The sequence below is a fragment of the Pieris brassicae genome, chromosome Z, assembly GCF_905147105.1.
Source record: "Pieris brassicae chromosome Z, ilPieBrab1.1, whole genome shotgun sequence".
In the NCBI taxonomy this organism is placed as follows: domain Eukaryota; kingdom Metazoa; phylum Arthropoda; class Insecta; order Lepidoptera; family Pieridae; genus Pieris; species Pieris brassicae.
The window spans coordinates 2,838,651-2,866,076 of NC_059680.1; the positions used below are offsets into that span (position 1 = coordinate 2,838,651).

The window sequence follows — 27,426 nt, forward strand, 5'->3', positions numbered from 1 at the left end:
AAGGGTACTAATACCAACATTTATGACGCTTCCCAAATAGTTATAAAACAGATACTTAGAACCCGTTCATAAATATGCATTGAAAAAGTAAAAAAAATGTAACCGAACGTCGGTAATAAGCCATGTTAGCCTATTAGCGTTCGTGACAAGATTTAAAAACCGCAAATACGCACCCTTCAATTATTTGACACGGTCTAGAGATGCATCTGAAATCGATATTGTGCCAGTCAATTGAATATCAGCCACCGGCCACTCAATAATCGTGGCGTATCAATTTCACAGGCTCTAATAGCTGATAATTGAATCCATCCATGTGTAACTTATCATTTAGCTGAGATTCCGCTATGTGATTATTGCCTGATCAAACTGGTGGGTCCGCCTATGTCGCTCTGATTGTCGCGTTCCGAATTACGAGCTATATAAGTTTAGTGTGAGACTGCGGGAAATGTCAATTTACTTAACACACAATGTTGAAGTGTTTGACATCTGCAACGTCGGTGCATCGTAAAGTACACTTGAATCGACATATTATAGTACCTATTCTAATAAAAAAACATATAAAAATCTGACTTAATATACATAAATTATATACAGATTTTGACAAAGCCAGTCCAACACATACACGCGAATCTGACCCCACTTGTTTAAAAACACAAGTTTTAAACAACAATGTTTATAGTATTGTCTTTTGTTAAAATAGCTTTTACACATTAACAAAAAAACACTTTTTGAACGGATTAAAGCAGTCACCGTGACCACGCTCGCTGAAAAGCACGCGAAACGTCGGAAAAAATTTAAAATTTAGAATCATGTAAATAATTATAAGTTTTTAATAATAATACATAGCTTTAAGCCGTTCAAAAAGTGTTTTTCTTAACAATGTTTATGTTGTTTAATTTTAAATATAAGCGTTTGTTCGACTGGATCCAAATTATGTTTTTAGTGAAAGTCTGATATGTATCTCTTAAGTTCGCTCACTAAAGAGTACTGTCTTAGTAAGCAGTAACCACGAGGTGAATTGTGGCCGGGTGCAGCAGAAAGAAGGTTATCCGACGGCCACTGTCTCATTTCTAGCCTAACTTTTCTAAACTTCTTGCCTACACACAATGAATCACAACAGTAATTAAAACGTTTTAAGAATTTGAAATATTTAATATTACGAAATAGTGATCGAGGAATGTTTAAAAAATAAAGAATTGTTTTTCAACCTGTATAATTAATATATATTCATTCAAGGTTATTTATACAATATTTACATCGATTTCTCAAAAACTAGTTGATTTATTTAAAAAAATTACACAGTTAGATAGAAAATTGAACGGCGAATCTAAAACTATATCAATATTGAAGATTGGTTAACATTTGACTGAGATATGAGCGTTTATAATGTTGGAACGTTTACATCGATTTCTCAAAAACTAGTCGATTTATTTAAGAATAATTACACCGTTAGATAGAAAATTGAACGGCGAATCTAAAACTATATCAATATTGAAGATTGGTTGTTGTATTTGTACATTGTACGTATATTACAATAATACGATGTTAGGCCTTTAATGAACGATGAAGCTCAGGGCACAGCAGTAATTATGTTAAACTAAGTGTGATTAACAAACCATTAAATAGCAACTGCATTCGTAATCGTTCTTGATATGCCTCTATTTTGTGCTTTACCAATTGGTCGGAAACAGTAGCGCTGTGGAGTATTTGGTCTTTGAAGTGTTTGCTGCAGGTATTCAAACGGCATAATAATTATGAATAACATAAACACGATGTAACATTTGAAAAACATTTGACCTTCGTTTTATTTTTTTCATTTACAAATATTCTAATGACGTATTGCAACACGCGGAATAGGTTACGCATATCATTACATCCCAATGTTAGGAATAGATAATAAGAATCACATAAATTTTAATATTCAATTAGCATGTTAATCAGCTTTCTTTTTACACAGAAACAGATTTTTTATCCATCTGATTATTATGTCAACAGAACTGTTTAAGGAACAATTTTTTCCTTGAGATTTAAAGGCACTATAAGGTATTATACGAAAGTGTACGTTGGTATAACCGAGATAGTCTACACATATACGTTTAAAGAGTTGAGACGCGTACGGCGCGCAGGTCAAATGATCTTCGCCGTTTCACCTTCACACATTATTAACTTATTATTACGTGCGCATATCTAACACTTCATTAAAACCCTCGTTGGACATCATTATACCTCATTACAACATTATTATATAGTACTTTCAAATACGGCAGACGTAGAAAAAGCGAGTTGAAAACGGGGGATGGAATTGGGTTACATCTAAGAAATAGGAAGCGGCTCCGCAGATTAAATATAATAGAATATGGTGGGAATAGTGGCCGTCGGTTGTGATGGAGACCGGTGGCCGTCAGCGACTGACAGTTGGCACGCTCACTAAGTGGAAACTAAAGCTATTTTTACAGCGCAATATATTTAAAGGTTGTCGATGATGGATTGTCGTCAAATAACACACTATATTACTACACACAGTCTCGCACAGCGCTCCAATCGTCCATTCATTTTAACACTATGCCCGATATATGATCCGTCCGATATATGATATGTTCAGAATGCATACGTCCACTGCCATTTGCCATTTAGCACTAATTGGTTTTGTGTAGATTTGAAGGTCCGAAAAGATTTTGGGTTTAACTTGTTCCAACCGGGACTAGCTTTTACGTCATTAATCCATCTGTGTTACGCACACTCACGTGTAAGATGCAAGATTTAAACAACACAAGTCAGTATCTCACTGACAGTAATTCTTTTTACAGGAAGTCGTTAAGAAATAGAATAAAGTGAAATTGTTTTACAGATTTCGGCTACGTCTGTCTTTGAATTTAAAGAAAGCCTGTTTTATTATTAGAATATTCGTGGGTTAAAAGTTGATATAATAATTTATGTGTTATCTTCCTTGTAAAGAAAATGCCTTAAACATTAGCGTTTTTACAAGTGGTAGGCCTTGTCTCACTGTTTAGTGACGAAATTTTACGACATACGGACGTTGCCTTAATAAGTCTTACAAACTAATGTCCGACCCTCATATGGTACGTTAACTTGTATTTAAGAACCCAAGTAACTGCCAACGCGTTTGGGTAGTACAAAAACTAAATAGCCAGAGTTAGACAATACGCGTGACGGAAAATATCCCTCAACTTTCACATTCCTAAATATATTTCCCTGCGTGAAAATCAAACAAAACTTCAGTCTTCAATATTTTCGTGTGCTAGGGGTTGTCGACCCCGTCAGTCAATACAAGATATAGGTCAACTCGTCTGCGGACGTCTAAAGCCCTTTCAGCCTTGGTTTTCACCCCAAACTTACTTCTTGAGGTTATGAAATGCCGTTATACCTAAATAGCATTTTACTTAATAGCTTAATCAACGCACGCAGCATGGTCATAATAATAATGGCGTTACAATTTAGAGAATTTATACATAAGGCGTATAGAGGCCTTTAGTGTGTCCCACATGACATTTATGGGGTTAGAAACATGGTCTGTTAGCGGGTTTGGCCTGGCCCTGGACAGTAATTATATCAATAATGTTGATGACCCTTCTGACTGGTACCTGCTGGTCTATATCTATTAGTTTTAGTGACATAAACATCGCCAAAAACTACCGGAAATCTCTCACGTTTTTTAGATCTATACGATATAATGTTTATATTGGATTTTATAAACATCTGCTTGAGATAACTTTGATGGGGACTATTGGTGGCAGCTTGTCCTCATCCGTAAAAGAAATTATTCGGCGGCTCAAGCGATGTTGTAGCGAATCAATTGTGCGCGTTTGCGCCAGGAATAGACCGTGTAACCCTGGCTGACTGCACTGGAATCCCGCGCAGATCACCGCTAACCAAAGTAGTTCGTTTACGATCCATAATATTAAAAAAATTAGACATACTTTCCGTGTTGTATTGACCGCTGCACTGTTATAGAGGCCCCGAGACTTTACTCTAATTCTAGAATTCACTTTAATTTATTATAGTTGATTATAAAGGTCCTGAAATATACCTGTAATCTACGCAGATTTGATGCGCCGATATTATTAATACATATATTTATGTTACTGGGGCCTATAATCGCATCGTATCTGCAGTAGTTCAGAGGTTTACTTTGGGCTTCAGAGTCAATTCTCCGTACGTTATTCAGTTCATTGGCTAATAATAATTATTCCGTATTAATAATAATTATTAATCCAACTTAAATTGTCATTAAAAACTAACTAACTATCTAATATCAGATTCAGCTTTTAACTTGTGAACAAATGATGAGGAAAAGTTTATTACCACACAATATGAAAGCGTAAATATTTTATGAGACGCTAGAAAGACTGCGATGGTAGTACTTAATTTAGTAAATTGGTGCATGTACATACCGTAATATCTAACCGTAGAATTTATATTAATTTTCTTTTGACGAACTATTTTAGTATCTTTCATGTCGCTAATAAGTTCGATCTCTTGTTACAGGTGAGCTGTCGATTTCTCTATCGTTTCGCAAACAGAAGCCGGTGAGTGTTTGCTTCAGTCATATACCTCGACACCCACCCTCTATACTAATGATCACTTGTTCCACGTACCAAGGGCTACCGTTCTAGAGCTTGTTCTTTCCGAGTTTCCCAGTCTCCGAGCTTCCTAAAATTATTATTTTTATACGATATGTGTAAAAGTAGATTATAGCTATGATATTTTACAAAATGAGTACTAAAAGCAATGTAATAGTGAAATAAAGTTAACATCTGAAACAGTTGAAAGTGGAAACGGTAAATTTTTGTTTAATGTTAATACATATGGACGCCGCGCGGTCGTTCGGTTCCGAATCCGCTTTACCGACGCTGACCAAACACGATGCAAGCTTGCCAATTACTAGTTATTATATAGTCCTTAGATTATTTATTTATTTATTTTCTCCCATATAACATTAACAACAATAAATAAGATTGCAGAATATTGAAATGTCTTTGTATAACTTGCTGCTACTGTACGCATGGACACACTTATAAATTATTAATATAAAAAATAATAATTATTCGAGTCAATTAGAAGAGCATCACCGCAGTGCCGACATCGCCCGAGGGCTCGGCGCAGACGTTTCGTGTCTTTTTCACGTTCATGAAATTGGCTGAGACTGCTTCACTTTACCTGAACGGATGGGGGCGGTATTGATCAAGAGCCCACTGTTGGAACGAGGCCAAAAACCTCTAGTCCAATTGATTGCAACGAGATGTATTGCTAGTTGCTATACGCAGCGAGTCGCGCCGTGCGACGTGCACAGTAAAATTTAACCTTAAGTCAAAAGGTTGTGCTTTTTAAGCACAACCTTGTGTGCATTAAGGAGATATTTATTAGAAAAATGGTCTTCAGTGAGATTTATAGACTTACGTTGACATTAATGTCCTCATAAATCAACACAATTATCGAGCAATCAGGGGAGACGCTTCAGTGTTCGTACATTGATTGCGACTATATTAAAAATAAATACGTTTTTCTTCAAAACCAAGTTACAATTTACAAGTAATTCGTAAATTAATACATTTAGGTCATATATATATATATATCATACACCTGCCTCGATGTTCATATCGGCCTATAGTAACTGGGCGGCTTTTAGGCACCTAATTACTTCAGTGCAGGTGTTGCATGTTTCTGGAAATTTCTCTCATCTCCAGCGTCGGAGTGTAGTGCTCAAACACCAGTTGGAAAGTTGACTCAACGTTTACAAAAAAAGTACATAGCCAAGCTTTCGCGTACAATTCATTGAACAGTATTTCGCCACGTCTGAGTTGTTATCACAAGCCTTGCGGTCTCACCGCGTGTCGTTGAGGACCGATGAGGCCGATAGAACACGAACCGCCCTCGCGCTGCCCGCCTTAGCCCCGTCCGCCCTGTTATTCATCACTGTTACCTTTACACGATTATGCCATTAAAAGCGTGTTTTATTTTAACGTTTTCTAAAACCAGCGTTATAAGCGAAAGAGTTTTGTCCTGCAAAGTCCGGATATTGCATCGAACGCTGAATCGGCAGCTCATTATCTAAGAGCGATGAACTCTATTGTCAGTTGAAATGAACAATGAAGTAAAAGCTGGTAGGCTGTTTGCTTGCATGATATTTTGTGAACAAATTGCATGAATAGCTATGGAAACAAATGTATAAACACGTAGTATTTTTAATTGAACGTATTGATTTATTCTATGTGAAGAGGGTGGATTGTATTGTACATCAGTACGTTTATTAATTTCATCGCAAAGTAATATAGGTGTCTATTACTTTATAAAAAAACTTAATAAATGACTAAATAATTCTATTTGCAAAAAAGTATTCTTTGTGTGATTCGAGCAAAGTCAAAAATCATTTTTTCCAAAAGGTAAGACAATGTACACTTATGAACGTCAAAAAAAAGGAAATATAATTTAAATGCTTCTAATTTTACATTTACTGCCAGTTCTCAAATCAAGGGCGTACACCGGAAGAGAAGAACTGGCAATAAACTCTCCGCCACTCTTTTTAATTGTCAAGTTTTTTTTTTGTATTACACAACGTTTGTAATCTGCAACCTTTACACCATGTTCCACATGACATGAGCAGGAGGCATGGTGAAATAGTAGCACGCACTTACATTCTCGTGGGAACAACGCAAATGCACAGTCGAAATAACTAACATCACCGCATACACGAATTCAAGTCCTACCACCACAGCACTAGTCACCACAAGTAGCACCCGTTCACGAGTATCATGCATGGCCAGCAATCAGCCAATAGCCATGTACTTTATCCGCCAAGAAAAATAAAAAGGCGAGACATCACGAAAATTATATTCTATTATTATATATAGATTTGTCCTTGTTCCAATGTCTTTTTAGCTGGACGCCTTCCGCGCTTTATTTAAAAATAATAATATATTACAAATGTTGCTTTGATGTTTCAGTTCCGAGGACTGCATTCAGCGTAGCGTAGCGTATTAAAGGCAGAAACAAATTATTAAAACACCACCCGACCCGTTGAAAGGCGATGCAAATCGAATCACATTGTACTATTTTCTATGACTAGAATCACACTATGAACGTAAAAAATGGCAAAACTATGATCTTTTCAAATCAAGCCGAACCTTATACATAAACTTTTTAAACGATTTATTGCATGTTTAATGCAGAGAGATTTTTATAAAGTAACTAACACAAGATAACATAATATTAATACATATAGTGTTCGCTTAGCAACAGACCACTTTTGCACTTTTAGCTTACTATTGCAAACACTTTAATAACCTGTGTGACTGTATCAGATTAGCACTAATACGGTTTTTATATGAAAATAAGACACGGTGATGATGATTTTCTATATACGTTCATATTGAACGTTGAATATCACCACCGATTAATCGTATTAATATCGAACTCGATTTGCTGGTAGGTTAAATTAGAGCGAGATGACGTCGTTATTCGTAAAATCTGATAAAACTTTCTTCACGGACTTCGTGTTGTTAATATAATGACATGACATTATTTTTTGTTCCGATATTAAGTTTCGATCAACAAATATCTCGACAGTACGTGTACAAACACTAATAATTAATCGGCAAACCGGTTAATTTCTGTTTTACAGCTCGTCCTTGGTCAAAGGGTTCTCTAAGAGATTCCACTCCTCTCGGTATCTAGCTTTTCGTAATCACATAAGACAAGTATTTTACAACAATAAAGGCTATTATTATTATATTCGGAATTCGGTACGTACCTTACATCTATTATACTTCTTTTAATCAATGTTTCCAGTCTCTAGTGCAGTCATTGTGTTTATTATTAGGTTAGTAGAGGCAGTAGGGCGGGCGGGACCGGATGCAAAGACCCTCGGGCGCTGTTTTTGTATTCTACACGCCATTCATCAAAATTTTTCATTTATTTCACACTCCGGTTTTAAAAATAAAGAGTACAGCCGGCTGATATAACTTGTTTCCATCCATGTATATATACGACAAGACTGAATCAAATAACATACATTTTATATGTTATTAATCGGTGTTTTCTTTTACAAATTAAACAATTAAGCTCGATAAGAATCCATACATATCAATGCTGCTTATCGAATAATTATGCCCTACTTTTGTATTAATCAAACCTACATCCATTGAATATAGAAAGATAAAAGAGCAACGTCGTCGAGTCGATTAGATGTCAGATTAATAATGGGGGATCGTAAAGTGGCATTATTTTTATAGGAAAGCAAAACAACAGCGCGATGTCGGCCACGACTCTAATGGCTATTTATTTATAACGTGTATTTTTGAGAAATGTTATCACGTCATTTGGGAACAATTCCCCGTTGATCTCCCGAATACGTGGTACGCGTATAAATAGTGTCATGTGAAAATATTCGAACAGAAATAGTTCAGAAAAATACGCATGTGAATAACCGGCACACTTTCGAGATTTGGTTCTGTGGAGATTTATTTAACTGTTATTTCGTGAACAGCGCGTGCCGACCACGCTGTGCGATACCTACCAACGCATTCATCAATCCGCTCATTAATTTAATTACATTAACTGAATGGCAATGAATACTATGAGTTTGCTTACAAACAACGTACATTTATAATGTGCGTATAAAACATTCAGGATCTTTTATTGTAGCACGAGTTTTCCAATAATAATTGTTAAGTTTGATAATAATAATTTGTTTCCTTTTAGACGGTGACAAGAATTAAAAGTATGTTATTAAGTTGAAGTATAATGTGTAGGTGTTCGTCACCTGATATACTCGTATATTGTAATGGTTTTCGTACAACATAGACAAAAAATAAGCCGCATATTGAAATTCCAACGTCTTCAGTTACGAACTCGTGAGCCATCGAAAATGTGATCATGTGATACTTGGCTCCTGCCTTGGCACACGCTGCCTTAAGCGCTGCGTCAGCATTTAGTTATTTTTGCCATACGGTTCCGAGCTGCCAGCTTTTATTTCTGCTTTCGGCCGCGGTTTACGCATCAATAGTTTTTTAAAAGCTAGATAATTTCTCGAGGCTATCTGCCAGTCCCCTTGGCCCAATTTAGTCATTGCGATTGTGAGGTAAATAAACAAGTAGGCCAGTAGTTCAGATCCCGTTTGTGATGCACAGTGAGGTGACAACTTAAAAGTGAGGTTCGACTGTGGGGTCTCAATCGGTAACGTTCATTGCGCATAGGTCCTAGGTTCCATTTCCGCAATGATAGGAACTTAAGTTTCACTTTAAATAGCTAAATCTGTATTGTTATTGTTATCAAACCGGGCTTTTTTAGTAATTTTAATTCAACCGCGTGTTCCAAAAAAATCAAAACATATTTTTCTTTATTTTTATCATAATTTGAAATTTAAATTAGATCTGTAAGTTAGATATGTAAATAAATACACATATTTTATTTTTAACGTAACGAAAACCAGTAAATCTACTTTGAAGTTGTCGCGACACTTCCGGATGAGTCTGTCTGTCAATCTCTAAATATTTTTTAATGTATTACTCAAAAGTTTATTAGAGACACACTTTTACTATTCACATACAAATTTACGAAAAAAGACGGGTTTGGACTCTATACGGCCACGGTAATTAAAAATAATGTAAGAGTCTCTCCTAAACGCGTGACCAGAACTTAGCTCAATTGAACCATAGAGGCGATATTTTTTATGTATCACAGTAACTCATTAACTAAATGGCAGAGAAGAGAACTGTAGTGTAAGACGTGCCAAACGATACCTTGTGCAATGTCTTCAGTCAACGCGTGCTTTAGTTCATAATGACATTTGTTTATGCTATTCTAAATCCTCATTCATTATGATGCTGCGTGCTCCAACCACATTTACATCTGTTTGTGAACTGTAACTATAAACGATTTTACAACATTTTATTTACGGTGAAAAATATGCTCAGTGAAATGAAAACTTTAAGAGTTGGTTAGTTTTATGAGGTATACAAGGACGTCCTGATTTCGATCCCCGGATAGACAAATGTTTCGCCTCGACTGGTCTAATTGAAGAGCTACACTTTAAACGTAAACAGTTGGTGTGCAGCTTTAGACACAGCGGTTAATATTGTGCATTCGTCGTTTATATTTATGCACTAGTAATAAAATCTAATTCTGTGACCGAGTATTGCCAACGAAAATGATAAAAACATTTTTATTGCTCGCATATTGTACCCGCAGTTTGTCTTCGTATAATGAGCTTCACGTGATTTCTTCGAAGTCATAACTTTGTCATTATTGTTAGCTATGGGCTGCAACTTCGTCCGTGTGCAATGTGAATAAAAATTGGCAAGTTTTCCAATTGTCGTTGCGTCAGTTAAAACATTATTAATTTAGTTTTTAAACCGTGTAAGTTTTCTCGCCGCATTTTAGTTATCTAGACAACTTGAATATCTTTATAATTATTGCTTTTCGCGTCCAAATGTCGCCATTTTTTTGTGTACAGCTATTTTCTTTTCAAGTTTTAATATTAAAACCCTCAGGTTTCTATTAAAAGATTTCTTGAATAGCGAATATTCTCACGTATTTATTACTAGCAGTAGAAATGTACAACAATTATCTGACGTGGGCAGGTGTTCCCGAGTGGGATGTTGGATTTGTAAGCTGTTTAGAGTTCGGATGTGTGCTCCACTCATATGTAGACGTGCCTCAGTGAATCGTTTGAAGGCGAGGCATTCAAACCTTTAACAATGAAGTAAGTCGTCGTAACTTATCTAAAAATAGCAGACATTTTACGCTTCTCACACAAATAAATAAAATTCAATCATTCGAGTTCTTCTAAGTATTCAATACGTATCAACCACTATGCTCTGAAGTAGGTATAATTTGCCATTTAAGTCTTGGTAGACTCCAAAGAGTCTAGTCCTGAATCAGCATATACTTAGCAAATGCCGATTACAATCCGTACCTAAATAAATAGCTTAGTTATATGAACGTGGTTATAAAAGTAAAAGAGAGGTTGTTGGTTGTAGATATTTTAGTATTATTACATCCAAAAGCATTTATAGTTTAATATAAATGTCCATAATGGAGTGGTAATATTTGTCGGGAATGCAGTTATTTATCGACATGGACAATAATTAGGTATCTACTTTGATCAGTGTAGCCAGCTAACTCGTATTAAGTAAAATTTGTCGTCGTACATTTATTAAAAAGTGCGGAATTATAAATAAAAAGATAGTAAAAGAATAAAATATGTCAGTACTTCGTACTTGCATTATTAATACATAGTATGAAAGCAGTAAATATAATATAATAGACCCAATCGTTGATGTACAAATCACAGTAGCTCGCCTATGCCTCGCTCGAAATGCGTTAATGAATGTGTATAACTGTCATGAGAATTATAACAGTTAAGGCCCCGACAGAAAAGGCCCTTAGGAGGACCCGACATGTCTTACCGGATCCGGATGATGCAATCGCCAATTGAAGATTAAATGTCGCCCACGTGGAAAAATAAAATCGATACCAGGCTAGGTTTAAATCCGCCTACACCGGGAAAGGCGTGGGAACTTCAGTCCTGCCCTTCAGGTGATTGACCACCCCACGACGGCCCACGCCCCGAGGTTCACGGGAAAAACTCCATCCCGGCCGAACTACACTCGCCAAAACAGCCCGAGACCATCAGTCAAGCCCCTTCAGGCCAACAGCGAGAATGCAATCCAAAAAAACATGTTTTTCAATTCACCAAATGTCTAAAACCGGAGTCTTCGATATTATTCACACCTTAGAAGGGTTATAAATATAAGTTACTTTTATTCGTTTAACAGTAGAATTCAATAATGTAACTATTCTGGTGTTTAAAGTTGAACTGATTTTATTCATAGATCCGGCCTGATAGCGAATAATTTAATGAAATTATGTTCACGGTCTGGTCACGATTAAGTCGAAGTTTACGAAACTGTAACCTGTAAGTTTTAATAGGTTACATGAGGACTCATAGTCCAGTTGAAGAATACTCATATTTAACTTTCCATTAGGGAAAAATAATAGGGAAATTCCATACTGATACGAAATTATAATTAATATTTTCGAGAGTCCACATAAACAACGTCACAGTGGAATTGTTTTAAGATTGTGACGTTCGTAATTCTAATTTCGATACAAGATTAGATTAAAGTATTTTATGACTTTACACTATAACGCGACATCATTTTTGTGGTGGCTGATGATCTTTTAATAGGCCTCATTGCTCAATTAAACAAATGTGAAATAAAAAGCGACAAAACAAACCATAAAACTGGCTGTTTGCATTTAATATCGTCATAAAGTGACGTAGCGATGACTCGTGATGTACACTAGGTACACCACAGACTCACATCGCTAAACTGATTAACGGTACATATTAACGCTTTCAAAATTAGCCTTTCATGATGTGTATATATATATGTGAAGCGTATAAGCATTAAATTTGCAAATTGGACATCTTACGTGTCTACAAAAGATAAATTCTCTTATCAAACAAAAACAAAGCCAATCAATAAGAAATAAAAAATATCTTTATTAAGTATGTACTTGGGCATGTCGGTGTCGTATATATTTTTTGATAAAAGGAATTGATAGAGAAGGAAACACAATCAAATAAATCGCTGTTAACTAGTATAAGAGACATATGACAGTAAATACCTATTGCGGTTCGAATAAAATATTGACAGCCGAGGCGTGGCAAACTCGATCTATCGAGGCAGTTGGCCATTGATTAGTAATTTCCTTGTTCACGAGGAAACTGCAGTGCAGGTTAAAAACGATTTAACGCCTCGCTTCACAAAACCCACACATTGAAACAGAACAAATAGTGTAAAACGTTTAGTCGTTTATTATTTTAATAACAAATCCGTGGCCACAATCAGGCAGTGTTTTTGAAGTGTTTGTATATCTCTGAACTTCAGACTTCCTTCCCTTCCCCAATGAAGACCCTGTTGGATTCCAGATCTCACTCACTGGAACTACGAAGAGATTTTGATATGTTTCAGGCTGGTATGTTGAGTAATATTGCTTTAATTGATACTAAGATTGTTCCTACCAGAGTCAAAATATTTTTGGAATTTTTCTGTCCAGCCAGTTTTGTCTTACTGGTTTCTGTAAAATAAAAATATATTTAAATTATATATTTTTTATACGTATAACGTCTATATAGATGATGTATAGCGTATATAAAATAATAGAGAACTGCCTACTTTTAATTATATTAATTTCATAATATGTACCTAATATACTTCATACGACTATTACCAGTTACTGTTAGTAACGATTTACAATGTAAATAGAACTTGTCTAAAAATATATTATTTAACTGAACAGTAGGTACTTTGGTAAATGTTACTTAAACTAACAAAAAAACTGAAAATTGGTGAGGTTATTAGTAAAAGGATAATTTTATTCAAGAGTGTTGTTTGGGCGTGCCAATCACAGCGGTGACTCAATTAACTTTTCTATAAACACAACAAACACTAGCTCGAATAAGGAAAACATGGTAAGGTGGAAGAGGTATCACCACTGTTTTCTTAACGTTATACTAGTTTATGAATCTAAATTTAAAACCATTTTTCGACTAGAGCTATGGTGGGGCATCATGGTGACTGGTGCCGCAGAGCGCGGATAGCTCCGAAGCGGAAATTCATACACCTACAAAGTATGGACACGCACACACACACACCGATAACACCATCGTACGTATGAATTTGCCGACACCAATTATACTTCAATTAATATAAACAAACGCGTTGACGTCACGAACTGTATCTACATCTGTGTGACTATTGTAGTTGAGTAGAGAGAACAGGAATAGGTATTTGTAAAGTGCTATACACCGAGCATGTAATTAAATTTTGTTAAGATAGGAATTCTTAAATTCGTAAATGTTAGATCCGCAAGACGGAAGAAATGAAGCAGGTTTTTCAACAAAAAAAATATTGTAATATTCGTAAGTGACTGAGTCCGGGTGTAATGTTTAAGAAATGAAATGAGCCGTAGATATAATTTTTCGTTCGTTTATAATTTTCCTAGTACTCGAATCTGAACACGTATGCATGTGTTATCAACTGAGCCACACGGCTATTGCATTGTTAGGTTAATAGAGAATAGTTTTAACGTTAACAATAGACGGTAATTTTAATTCGTTGAGTTGACCTTGTGTGAGTCAATTGTAGCTATTTATGCCTCATTTCGTACTACTACATATACTGTGAAAGTGTCAATATTTTTAATTATTTCGTAATCATTTTGTAAACTTTTCCCTGCGGATTAAGCGAAGTAACATGGAGCATATTATGGTTCCTATTATCAGAATATTACAGAAAGGGTGTCCATTTTAGTTGAAACAAAACTAGTTAAATTACGACAGAATCAGGCTTTTACAGAAGCTTAGTAGTTTCCGGGAATTATATTTAGTGTGGTATATATCAGTAATTAAAGAGTATGCGGTAGCAAATTTATGGTAAAAACCCAGTGACCTATGTAGACTTTGTATGATGCTCTAGGCAAAGTAGGCTTTATTATATATATTGAATAAATGTCAAATAGATCGTGTTGTGATATATAATTATTGCGTCGAGTTATCGCTTATTGCTTCTCTTATCAGCGGCTTTGAACTGGGTGCTAAAAAAATGACAAGATTCCACGAGTTAGTAAAAACAGATTGTCTGACCCTCGACCCCTGTGAGACCACCGCTTGCATCATTTTTTTCGTATATTGGTGTGCTATACGAATGACAGATACATTTGTAGGATAATAAGTGTAAGACCTTGTGAAATATTTGAAAGTTGTCACCTCAATTTCTGAGTATTCTCTGTCAGTCTGAGAGAGAGAAAGATCTTCTATTTAACGAATATAATATAAATAATATTAATTTTTTTAAAAGAAGTTACATTTAACGTACTTTATTAATATTTTTTACAATTGCAATCATTTATTGGGCGATGTCTAACATGTCAAATTTCTTAATCTTGATCAGATCAGAAATCTAGACAGATACGCGTTTTGAACGGTCCTTTAATAAAATTCTATCAGAATACTAGAAACTTAATAGATATTTACGTTTAACATGAATGAAATAAAAAAATTGTCTTATCGTTGACCTTATTTCGCGTCGCTTCGAGTTATTTCCATCACTTTGGTCGCATGAGTGAGAAATACCTGCAGTGTTTAAGCGATTACAATTACGAAAAATCAAATTTAATATTCAAAAATTAAATATATGAAGCTACGACGTTGTTAACGAATAAACATTAAGTCATTCTTAATTAATTTTTATTCCATCTCAATGAATCACACGTAAAGACACTATAACCCAATGCTTCGCACATCAGAAATTCTCATATAATATTTTACAGGCGCGCTTCGTTACGGGTTGATTGGTTATAAATATTTTGGTTAAACTACATCTGAATACAATAAATTTACCTTATTTTATTCCATTAGAACAGATATTGTAAATGACGTCTCTAAAATGACAATATTTATTATAGGTATTTTTTTATATCACAGAATCGGACCAGTCAATAAATAACATAAAAATATTCAGAAATGAGGTAACTACTGCGAATAATAATGATCAATCCGTCAATGAAATGATGACAATTACATCGGATTCTACATTAACGATTTGACCAAGCGTTGATTGGAATTTCGTTGAATGTTGACGATTCAGAGATTTCTGTAATTAACACCGTTCAACTCATTCAAGCATTCCATTAAATATCTAGCCATATGATCTATTCTACTGATCATGACTACAGTACCTAAACTATGTTCTATTCTTTGGTAGTAGGCACTGCATATTAGTGCGTCGTGGGCCGTTGTTGACGCGCTTGGTCGAAGCTTGAAGGTCGAAGCTTGAAGCACGCTTGAAGGAAGGAACTCTAAGTTCTGCTGTCGTCATAACGACGCTCAGAAGAAAGCGATTGCCGGAGGATGACATCTAAAGAACAATGCGAGAGCAGCGCATGGCCATTTATAATGAATAATTTAATTAATAACATTGTTAACTGCAACTATAACAGCTGTGAGTGCTAGTGTAACTTAATGTTTGAAAAGTATCCCTTACCCTTACGGGTGTGGCCCCCTCTCCCCGAACGAGCACAGATAGATAACCTTGCGACATTTACTATTCATATAATTATAATGCGTATAATACCTAGATAACAATGTATAATCAGTCAACACTAAACATGTGACACACATAGGGTTTTAATGAGTGAGGAAATCAAAAGTCAAAAGGGTTTTGTGTGAATGTAGGAATTCCTTGTTTTGAAAGTAGTATGTGTGTAACAATTTCGATCAGTAAAGCTTTAGGTAACTGATTAGCGCGTCTCCCTAGTGGTTTGCCAGTTCTGTAAGGCCGAAGTTTGCTGTCTTCTGACATAGATCATCCAATTTTGTGTACGCGACTTAAGGTCTAACTTTCAGAACAGACTTAAACCCAAGATTTGGAAGACCAAATCTTGGGTTAAAGCTTCGATGTGATTTTCGTGCATTAAGCGGAACATCAATAAACAAGTGGTTTGGAGATGATGTTGTGTGGATCACTCTTACGGATTTCGATCATCGCAAAGCGAATGAAAGAAAACGCTGTATTTTCCCAATATTGAGATAAATTTTCCGATGGAATGTGAAAATTTATTGTTGAGAATTATAGCAATAACCGTGACAACTAATAAATGAACGTTAAACATTTTTATACATCTTACAATACACAAATTTATTATAATGTGACTGGATTGGCCAATTGATTATTTTTAAGGGAGAGTTCGAGTCCAAGTTAACTAACAAATCAGATGGAATGCCACAAATGTGTAAGATCGACCTTTTCTCGATTCTTTAATAATAATTATAATTTATTGCAAGAATATGGTACAAAAAGGTGGTACAATAGTAAGTTTGCATATTCTGCCACACACAATGGCGAGCAAATTTGTTACATTCACATTACATGTCAAATTTACATTTTCCATTATTATTCATATTAAAATTGGTCAATTCTTATATTATTTGTATCGTATCATATCAAATGTTATTAAATTTATATCAACTACAGTGTTTCACGCAAATAATCATTTATTGAATAATACATTTTTCCCAAAAGGAATTCACCAAATCAATTTTTAAAGACACTAGTCGGAAGATCTTTTAATTCTTTTCGATAAATTATTGTAAACCTTAATTGCCATACAAAAGGCGTTTTTCCTATACAGTTCCAGATTGATTTTTGGCACAGCCAATTTCTCCCCATGTTTACTTCTTACTTCGACTTCTACATTCGACATAAAAATATGTATGTTTCTGTGCACAAATAAGGACATTTCTAAAATATGAATACTGGGAAGAGATACAATTTCGAGCTTCTTAAATAAAGGTACGCAACTATAAATACAGTTTGCTCTAATACATTACTTTTGAGCCTTAAATACCTTATTAACTTCGACTGAATTTCCCCAAACTATAATTCCATATCTAATAATAGATTAAACATAGGCATGATAAGCAGCCAATACCGTATCATGCTTAACAGTTTCTCTTAGTCATTCATATATCATTATCAAAATTCGCCACATTCCCTACATTTACCGTCGGCAAATTGGATCGAAGAGGATTGACGCTCATATGTGAAGCTGTCAGTGAAAAATTACAAATCCTTGTCATTCTAAACTCCAACCAACGACTGTTATTATAATACAATATTGTCTTCGATCATTTCTCTAGGAATATTTTGCCTGCAGCAGTCATGATAGCTTGTTTGAGTAAAACGAGTTTCTGTTTCAGTATTCGAACTGCCAATCGTAAAAACTACGAGTTCTTTTGCATCTGTAACTGGCCAATACAGCCACAAAGGCAGTTAATACGGATGAAGAGTTCATTACACTGAATGAAGGATCAATATCCAGATTACCTGATTACTTGAGACGCCCGTCACAATATATATTGTAAATTGGTGTATTGAAATGTTTAAATCACATAATTGAACCAGTTGCTCAAGAGTTGGGTCCCCAATCACAATCCCCGCAGGTTCATTCCGGGGTGACAATCCGCCCTTTGACGTTTGGCGCTACATTTCTTAATAGATAAATGTCATATTGTTCACCTAAACTATTCTATGGAGCAATGTTTCTTTAGAAATTTAGTCGCCATTTTGTTTCATACATACTTAGAACTATGTAAAAAATATTTTCCTTATGTATAACTTAAATTTGTATTGAATTGTAACTGAGAGTTTGTATAAAATGGTAAATTTATCGGTATATAGCTGTAGGTATTAACATAGTATGAAATGAACTGGAATGAATGAGTTCGTGTGACGTTAGTGTCTGAGGTATCAGGTGTGGACTGAAGGTGTCAAAGTGTCGTCCACTTGATTCGACACTCGATATCCAGTGATGCGCATTATACTTTAATATAGTAGATTTTAACATTTTCGATTTCTGAAGTTGATACTATCAAGTTTCAATCTCAAAACCATCAAGATAGTTTGCTATCCTGATAAAATACAATATCGGAATAAATTTATATACCTAATAAAAGCAGCAATATCTTTAATGATACCGGAGATATACAAGTTTTGAAAGTTTCCAAGAAGGAGACACCAAGACGAGCTTGCTAGCTAGTAGTTCCGATTCACTGAATCCGGAGGAATTACGAAATATTTGTTTCATAGATATCCTTCAGTTACCATAGATACCTCATTGTTTCTATGTTTACCGTTTTATACGTTGACATAAGCTAATTGAATGCGTAAAACGGAAAAGCTTGCGCGCAGTATATGTTATCACACGTCGTTTATACCACACCTACTTTTACTATCACAACGAACATTAATAAATGTTTATTCTAAAGATAACTCACAGATTTGTTTTAGAAAAAAATATTCATGATAAGAAAATACCAGCGCAGCACTATGCGGCAATATTGTTTACATATTAAAGTTACTAACGCAATAACATTAAAATGTATTTAAGTGCCTTTTGACAAGCGTAAAGATATTGATCTCTTTTTGAATGTGAATGTTTCAAAAAGGTTTCTCTTAGTTAGAGTAGTGTTTGTTAATTAAAATAGTGACTTCCGCCAGAAACGAGACTAAACACGTTGACTACAATCTACATTTATAAATTAAATCAGAACCGTATCAATCCAATGTTCGACCAATGTACAATGAAGTTTTTCAGAGAATCATTACTTAACGATATTTCCCTAAGGAGATGGCCGAAAGATTTTACTTAGGACTTTAATAAAAATAATATTACAGTTCGTTATATCGAATAACATCACATGGAAACGTTATCCTTAAGGAAGACTGAAGTTTTCCTTTGAAACAGCGCCTTAAACAAAACGTAAATGTTAGGTTCCGCAATCGAGCTACGTTTGAAACAAAATATTAGTTTTCTAAGGGCGATACTATAATAGGCCAACACTTTGGGCAGTATTTTTATTGTACTCATAACCGGAACCTCCATACTATATGATAAATAATTCTTATAGATTGAACCGTAGTGACAGAAGTCCATATGTATTTTTTAGATTGAAGTCTTCCTGGAATCCCTTATACCTTTTCGCAGATACTTTATGTTGGCGAAATACTACCTAATCCATTGTAAGTGCTAAGTAAAGTGTTATACAGAAACGCAAAGACGAGGCGTCTCCATTCCCTGATAGATCGTGTATCGAGTGCGAGCGTCCTCGGTGACTCACTATAAATATGACAGGGTAGATGAATGCCGCTAAAGTAAAAATACACACAAATGCACGCGGCCATGGCGGCCTTTACCGTACTAAATATATCCCTCAGATACCACAGGAACTTTAGTCTTATAGACAAAACGACCGTCTAACTAGTAGATACGCAGTTCCGTGACGATGTTTTATATGCGTATTCAATATCGAAACCATTACGACTACTGCTAATTGCCTACTGTGTATGATATTGGAAAGTTCTATATAGAAGATATAATTAAATACAAAATACCCATATCTTTGAATTACTTCATTTATAGAAACATTTTAATTACATTTAATATGTAACTAGGATATCAACATTGTACCAATATTTAAGTTTACAATTTCGCAGTAATAATTTTTTTAAGTTGCATTTAATAATATTTATTTCATAACATTATTTAATGTTACTGTAACTGCGAGTTGTCCGCAGAGGAAATCGCAAGACGGGCGTCACAATGCAGCTCTCCCGCTGCGCGCACGAATCATTGTAATTTGCGATTATGTACTGATTATGCCAAATTATGTCACTGTGGCACTGGTAGTAAACATTACACTTAGTGGCGCCATCTACTTTTGCCACTAAATTGCCACGCGCGGCCTTCTGCGGCTGCATGTTCGTCACGTGCGATCGCCTGCCCTGCTTTACCGACGTTAGGATAGGGCCGGCGAATCGCATGGCATTCTACATTTCCGACCGTCGTTCGTAAACCAATCGCAGCGCATTATGCTACCTTATCTGCGCGCACATGTGACTTAACTTTGTTCGGAACTATTTCAAAAATAATATAAATCCTTTTCAATTATTTTATTCTTATTAAAAAAATATTCGTGCTGTTTCTGCGTAATCGGGCTCGAAAAAGGATGAGCCAAAATGGTGAGTTCATGAAGAAAGAATAATACAGCTGAAAAAGGTTATAGGTTAAAAGTGCACAACAGCGCCACACAACGTGAGTGTCAACAAAAAGAACTACGTCGTATCTGCGCGGCACGTCACATCTGGTACGGTTTGTGAGACTTGTAGAAGCATTGCTGATTGCTGTAGATAATCATTCAACGAGCTTGTAGATGGCGCTGTTTAAAAAAATATTCAACTTGCTTATTTATATTTTAAACAGTATGAGCTCGAACACATATTATATTTTTATAAAGAAATGAGTTTATGTTTTTTATGTTCATATCAATACGCGGCTTGCGAAGTGATATAGCTTTACAAATAATTGTTTTAATACTTATACAATTTTATTGGCTACTTTACGGGTAATTAACATTTGTATACATTTACTTTCTTAAGTATTTTGATTTCATTATTTATACAAAATACAGTGATAGAATTCTTTCAAATATGTTTTATAAACTTGACATAAACGTATTGTTTTTTTTAATGTAATTATTTGGGAATTATGGAACACATTTATTTTGCTTAAATTATTTTCATTGCTCCAGCGTTCATGGCGTACACTGCGGGGGTTGCCATAACAATAACTAATGCAATAATACTATTATTACTTTTAAATACAATTACCAAGATTATTTATAGTACATATTATTATCGAAAGCAGTGACAAGCAAGATAAAGTACATAAATAATTTCAATATGCTGGTGACTACGCCTTGCCCTTTGTTCATTACTTTGATAAAAGTCTAGACATCGTTACTATGGCAACCCCTAACAGAGAACATACATAATGCAATGATATCATTTTAACAAAAGCTTATTTGTCGGCAGATTTCCTGAGTCACGGGGCGAGTTTCAACAAGAAATACGGTTAGTAGATCCAGATTCCCTGTTAGTTGCTTATCACTGACTCGTATTCTTTTATTTATTTATCAAAATAATTATGTTTATTCGCTACTCGCAACTACATTGTTTTCTGTTTTATCTGCTTGATGGGGGATTTGGGGATTGTACGGTGAACCATTTTGGGGAAATTGATGATATTCAATCAGTAATACATGCGTAAATAATCGTACGAAATAAGGGAGATAAATTTGAAATTACAAAAATTACTTTTTTATAATATATCTTGCACATGCTTTAGACAAAGTTTAACTGAACTTTAGTTAACTATGACAGTTAACTATGACATAAAACCAATTTTATTACTCCAAAATATTAAAAATAACTTCTGACTAATTCATACTAAACTATCATACTCATAGAATATCTACGTTAAAGTGATTGTCACGATAATTTAAACCAGATATTAGAGATACTATATCCCTCCTCACGATCTTACGCCATTGTTTTCGTATTTGCGCTTCTCTTGTTCTGGTGCACTTCTAATAGTGATTCTGCATTCTTTTTATAGAACAGGGGGCAAACTGGCAGGAGGCTATTTGATGTTAAGTGATACCGCCCATGGACACTCTCAAAGCCAGAGGGCTCGCGAGTGCGTTGCCGGGCTTTTAAGAATTGGTATGCTTTTTTCTTAATATTGTCGAATTTGTTCGGAAATACTTTAGTGGGCAGCTGGTTCCACATAGTGGTGGTGGTTAAAAAACACTCAGTTGTGGAACGGCGGACGTCGAGGTGATACAGGTGGAATTTTGTATTCTGCCTCGTACGATGATGAAACTCAGCTGCAGGTATTAATCCGAACAATTCCTCTAAACACTCTCCATGGTAAATGCGGTTTAAGATGCAGAGTGACCCCACATCTCTACGCAACGCCAAAGGATCAAAACGCTCAGAGAGGGAACGGGCAAGTGGAAGGAGCTGGTACTGGGGAGCCCAGGGGTGAGAACAGTATTCCATGTGGGGCCGAATTTGCGCTTTATAAAGTTGCAAGCGGTGGCCCGGAGTAAAAGTACCGTCTCGCCTTGCTGACCACCAAGCTTTTTGGAGGCTAATTTAGCCTTTCCCTCCAAATGACCGCGAAACTGAACGTTGTTCGATAAGTCAACGCCATGTATTCCGATGCTGGCTGTGGCTTCAAGAAGAGTGTTTTCGAAAAGAGGAGTAGCGACAAAGGGTGTGTTATCCGGGAAAACGCGCAAACGCACGTAGTAGAGTTTCGACTTCAGACACAAGTTTGTTCCGGTACTCAACGACAACTGCCCGAGAAATATCTGCCATCCAGTGTAAAGAGTATCCCCAGTGCTGTCGTCTGTATAGCAATGGATGTTGCCAAGATGCAACATATCATTGATATGCAGAAGAAACAGGATCGGGGATAGAATACAGCCTTGTGGGATGTTTAAGGTCTGAACATGCTCCATCGGTGACGACCTTGATCGGCCAGAAAGCTGAAGCTCCAGTCGCATAATTTCTCGGCATGTGCGGAGGCTGAAGGCTTCGAGAGCAGTGCTCTGTGACACACCCACGCACAATAATTGTATGAAGGCTCCCTCCCCCGTGATTTGTAAAGCAATTGAAATTGAAATTATTAGTACGCCTCACAAGGCCGGTATCTATATTTTTCTCTACGTAACCTCTGACGGTTAAAAACGACAGATTCAATGGTTGTGGAATAAATATTTTTTAACTGATCAATTGATATAATAATAAATCTGTCCTGTCCTGATCGAATAATGAGTCCTTCAGGAATGTGTAAAAAGGTGAATAATCTCAAATATGCGAAAACTACTAGGATGATGCCGAATATATATATTTCATTTACACGACTTTTATACGAAGCTCTTCACACACAGGTTTGCCACGACCCATTGTTATTTGAAAACTAATGAAGAAAACTGAAATTTTCAGAATATATACTGTCTCACTTGACAAAAGACGAACATTGCTTATAACTTTCTTCGAATTTAAAGGCTAAAATAGTTTATTGGTTCATAATTAAAAAAATTGAATAAACAACGCGACATATGATAAGAACAGCTTAATATTTTATATAGATATACGATAATAACAAAGTTAGATCACAGAGAAAATTTCACACTAGACGTAACTATTTTTCATCGGGGCTCGTATGTGTTTTGGATGCGCACTGTCACCAGTATTTTTATTTATTACTGCAACTTGTTTACTTGAGTCTCGAGGCTACTTCGCTATTCGTTTGTTTTTGTTATATTAAGAAAGCGTTAAGAAGACCCGTAAAATCCATTAAGAATTGTTTTGTCCGTATTTTTCTTATACAAAAGTCTTTCAATTCTATCAATGGACATATAAATGCTTTGTTTTTCGTAAGCAATGCAGGACTTTATCTTGTGATACGATGTCTGCATTAAGTACAGGCAACTGCAGCTTAGTTCTTAAATATAAATCACTGTACATTATTTATTTACACTTCGTTACATACGTCACATTTATACATAAACAAATAACATAATTCATAAATATTATAAGAGATGCAACGGGCGGATCCCATTTACGCAATCCTTGTAACAGGAAACGAAATATGATGTGTATAGTGCAAGGATCACGACAGGACCTTAATCTTAAATAATACAAAATAACAATAAAGTTATTCTCACGGCTTCATGAATTACCTCTACAAAAGTATTCTTTTCTTAAATAAACAAAAATTTCGATTGAGCAGGATAGCATATGGCTCTCTCTCTCTCGTTTATCAGCAGCTCATGTCTGAGCATCGTGTACAGCAACGAAGAGTCAAGAGCCAACAATCTGTTTCCGCCGGTTTCTTTCCAGCGCCTCTCTTATAACAGTGTACAGTTTTGAGGACGATGTGTCATTTACTTGATCGGTCCACCTGGTTGATGAACGGCCACGTGATCTTTTGCCTTTGTTACCAACCATGGTCAGTTTCTCCAAGTTCTCATCGCCTCTGCACATTGGTTATATGGTTAAATTGGTTTATATAAAAGATTTAGAGTTATCGTATGGAGTCGCGCAACTCCACAACCTCGTTGTAGCGTAGTATATAAACTGAGGATTTGAATTAATTTTTAAGATGCCAATTTTGACATTACGCGTACGGAAGAATGAAAGCTTATTGATGTAAATTAGTTTTTCACACCAGGTAGTCTAACTAAACAAGTTAGCAACAACCTAACGATTGCATTGGTTGACGTTCAATGTCCGTTTTGTATTAATCACGTGTACCAAACGCATCTCACACTATAATAGTCAGTTTCAAAATGTAAATATATCACGTTTCACCCGAGTTAATTTAAATGTAATGAATAATCGGATTGAAAGTGAAACTGGACAATCCTGGACAAAGAGATACGAATTGATACGCGACTCTGTTGAAGCCGCATTGGTTTGTAAAAATATTCCACCGAATGGGAACAAGCTTATTCATGCTGTCCATTGATATGGATTAACGGGATTTTTAACGTATGAGCATAAATGAAATCTGTATTGCAATAACATGGAAATTCAGATATTTAGGTATTAACGCAAATTAATAATTATTCATCCTTATAAGGTCATAAATACAGTACGTTTACATATAAATTTTACATTGTTTAAGAAATCAAAAATTTTATTTTCATGTCTCTAGTTAAATGTCTAGAAGGTGTCGACTCCAGAGGTGATTAGTTTCTTAGTGAACTAAAATTATCACTTAAAGCAACGGCCATCTTATATCACGCGGGTTTGGGAAACCTTTTTAAAGTTTTCTGGGAATCGTTTTGGCAGAAAATACACATTAACAGAGACCTTAGAAAAGACTTTTGCAACCCAAGGAGTGACGCCAGTGAATTTGCTCTCTGGTACCCCGATCGATGAAATCACGTTGATTTCGGATAAAATTAGGGTACCACGTGACTCTGCTTACGGTTATAGCCGGTTCAATTTCCAAATCTGTTGGAAATTGAACTGGCTATAACCGGACCGGATTCTGTTCTTACTGTTAATTCCACGGGATTCGCGCGTCTTTTGTGTATATTACATGTGGCCTAATGTAATACCTAATTGTCTGTTATTTCGATCGAATCAAATATTTTAATTTTTGAGGTTATATCAGACAGAGAAGCAAAACTTGAACGTCATTTGATAATTATAAGATTAACATAATTCAATTCTATCCACAGCGAAATCAAGCCAAGAAGAGCCGGCCTTTAGTTTTCTACTCCTAACTTTAGCTGTAATTGTCACTGCTTCACGATACGTTAGTTTATTGGGTGTGTGGTATGAATAAGATCTATATTTTCGAAGGTATGATGATAGGGTCTTTACTAATAAAAAAAGTTGATTTGATTAGCGGTTCGAGTATCTGGTGATAACAATCTCCATTTATTTGTATTATATATTATATACCTATTTGTGCATTAAAATCACCCAACACAATTGTATACAGGAGCCTACTAGAACAAGAATAACTCAAGAATATATTTTCGCTTCAACACATAGGAAAAACTGAGAATATCCAAAAACAATATAATAATATAATACAGCTAATTAAAACCAGTTTCGATGAGTCATCTGGTCTGGCCTGGTATCGGATGGAGGAGGCCTGTGTCCAACGGTGGGCAAACGGAAACCTTACAGAATATATAAAAAAAAATTGTAGGACACATTAATGAATGTTCATAATTAAGTTATGGAAGTGATTGTTATAACAATAACAATAGCCTTAATTAATATCAATACAGTTAAAAATCTCAATAATATTAGTTTATGGTATTGCTAACTTTATTAATCAAATGTGTGTTGTCAGTTTTTATTGAAAAAGACGCTGAAACATAATTAAGAACTTGCTTTCACGACTACTCGAGCCTGGTCTAGAATATGTAAGTTACGTAAATTACGTTGGTTTGTGTTGTCAACATGTTACTCTAGTATGTCAGCCGCCGTAGCAAATCGGGCAATCACCAAGGGGTCTTAATTCCTTTCGATCAGGCCGCGTAGCGCTTATGAGGTCTACGCTGTAGCAAAGTCCATAAAAACACTCAAAAACTTTAAACTTTTAAATAAATCGTTTTTAAATATAAATAGAGTAAGTCTTTTAAACGGATGGCGTTGTTTTGTACTAGCTTATTACTAAATCAATAATGATTTGTCGACACTGAAAGGCATGTTGAAAATCAGCATGACCAATATCAGAACACGTTGTGGTCAGCAAGATGTATTAAAAGTCATCCGCCGCGGTACTGCTAGTAGCGTAGCGTTAACCACGAGGGCCATGACACTCAGCTGGTGAGCCAACGGACTCAGGTACCCTGAGCTGAGACGTCTGCTTTGTTTCATTCGTTTGTTGTAATTATAAATCTAAATTTAACAAACTAAACTTCGGACGGGTAGCTTTAATGAACGTCATCAAACGTTTTAATATAGAAATAATTAAAAATTGTTATAATGTCGGGTGTATGGGCACACGTTGCGCGGGGCGCGGGGGTTTCACGTGGCTGGGCGCACGTGGCTGTCAAGCGTGCCCCCGGCGGGGGCGCGGGGCCGCAGGGCAGGGGGCGAGCACGATGACGGGCACGTGCGCGCTCGCATCTCCTCAATCCCGCCTTGTATCGCCCCGGGATCGGTCGTGTCCTCACCGCCACGATTGAGCTCGCCACAGCGGACGCGCGGCCGCGAAGCTGGCCGGCGCGCCGCCTCGACCGGCACGGGTACATAGATATGGGTTCCGGCGCCCTACCTCCCGCAACAGATCGCTGCTTTCTAGAGCCACCCGCTCCCGCGCCCGCTCGCTACGCTTGCCCAGGTACGCCGCTCTCGGATGGTGCAGAGTATGACATTCCGTCTGTCTCCACTAAGATGTTCTTCTTAAGTAAGTACTGACAGAAGAATCCTACGAAGAAAGCCCACAAAAGTACTTAGA

General features: G+C 35.9%; 1 protein-coding gene across 8 annotated transcripts in view; it reads left to right on the plus strand.

The window, feature by feature from the left end:
• LOC123718474 (hepatic leukemia factor) overlaps window positions 1-27,426 on the plus strand; it is a 64,880-nt gene that overhangs the window by 17,005 nt on the left and 20,449 nt on the right. For 2 of the 8 annotated variants that reach the window (XM_045674997.1, XM_045674998.1), the window contains exon 2: window positions 21,459-21,497. The exons of 2 other annotated variants lie outside the window; for them this stretch is intronic. In XM_045674997.1, coding sequence (XP_045530953.1) covers window positions 21,459-21,497 — 39 coding nt within the window. Of the gene's footprint in view, window positions 1-12,747; window positions 13,003-20,467; window positions 20,607-21,458; window positions 21,498-27,113; window positions 27,376-27,426 lie in introns of those variants that run through there. 4 more of the 8 variants (XM_045674999.1, XM_045675004.1, XM_045674995.1 and 1 more) reach the window with 4 other exon arrangements.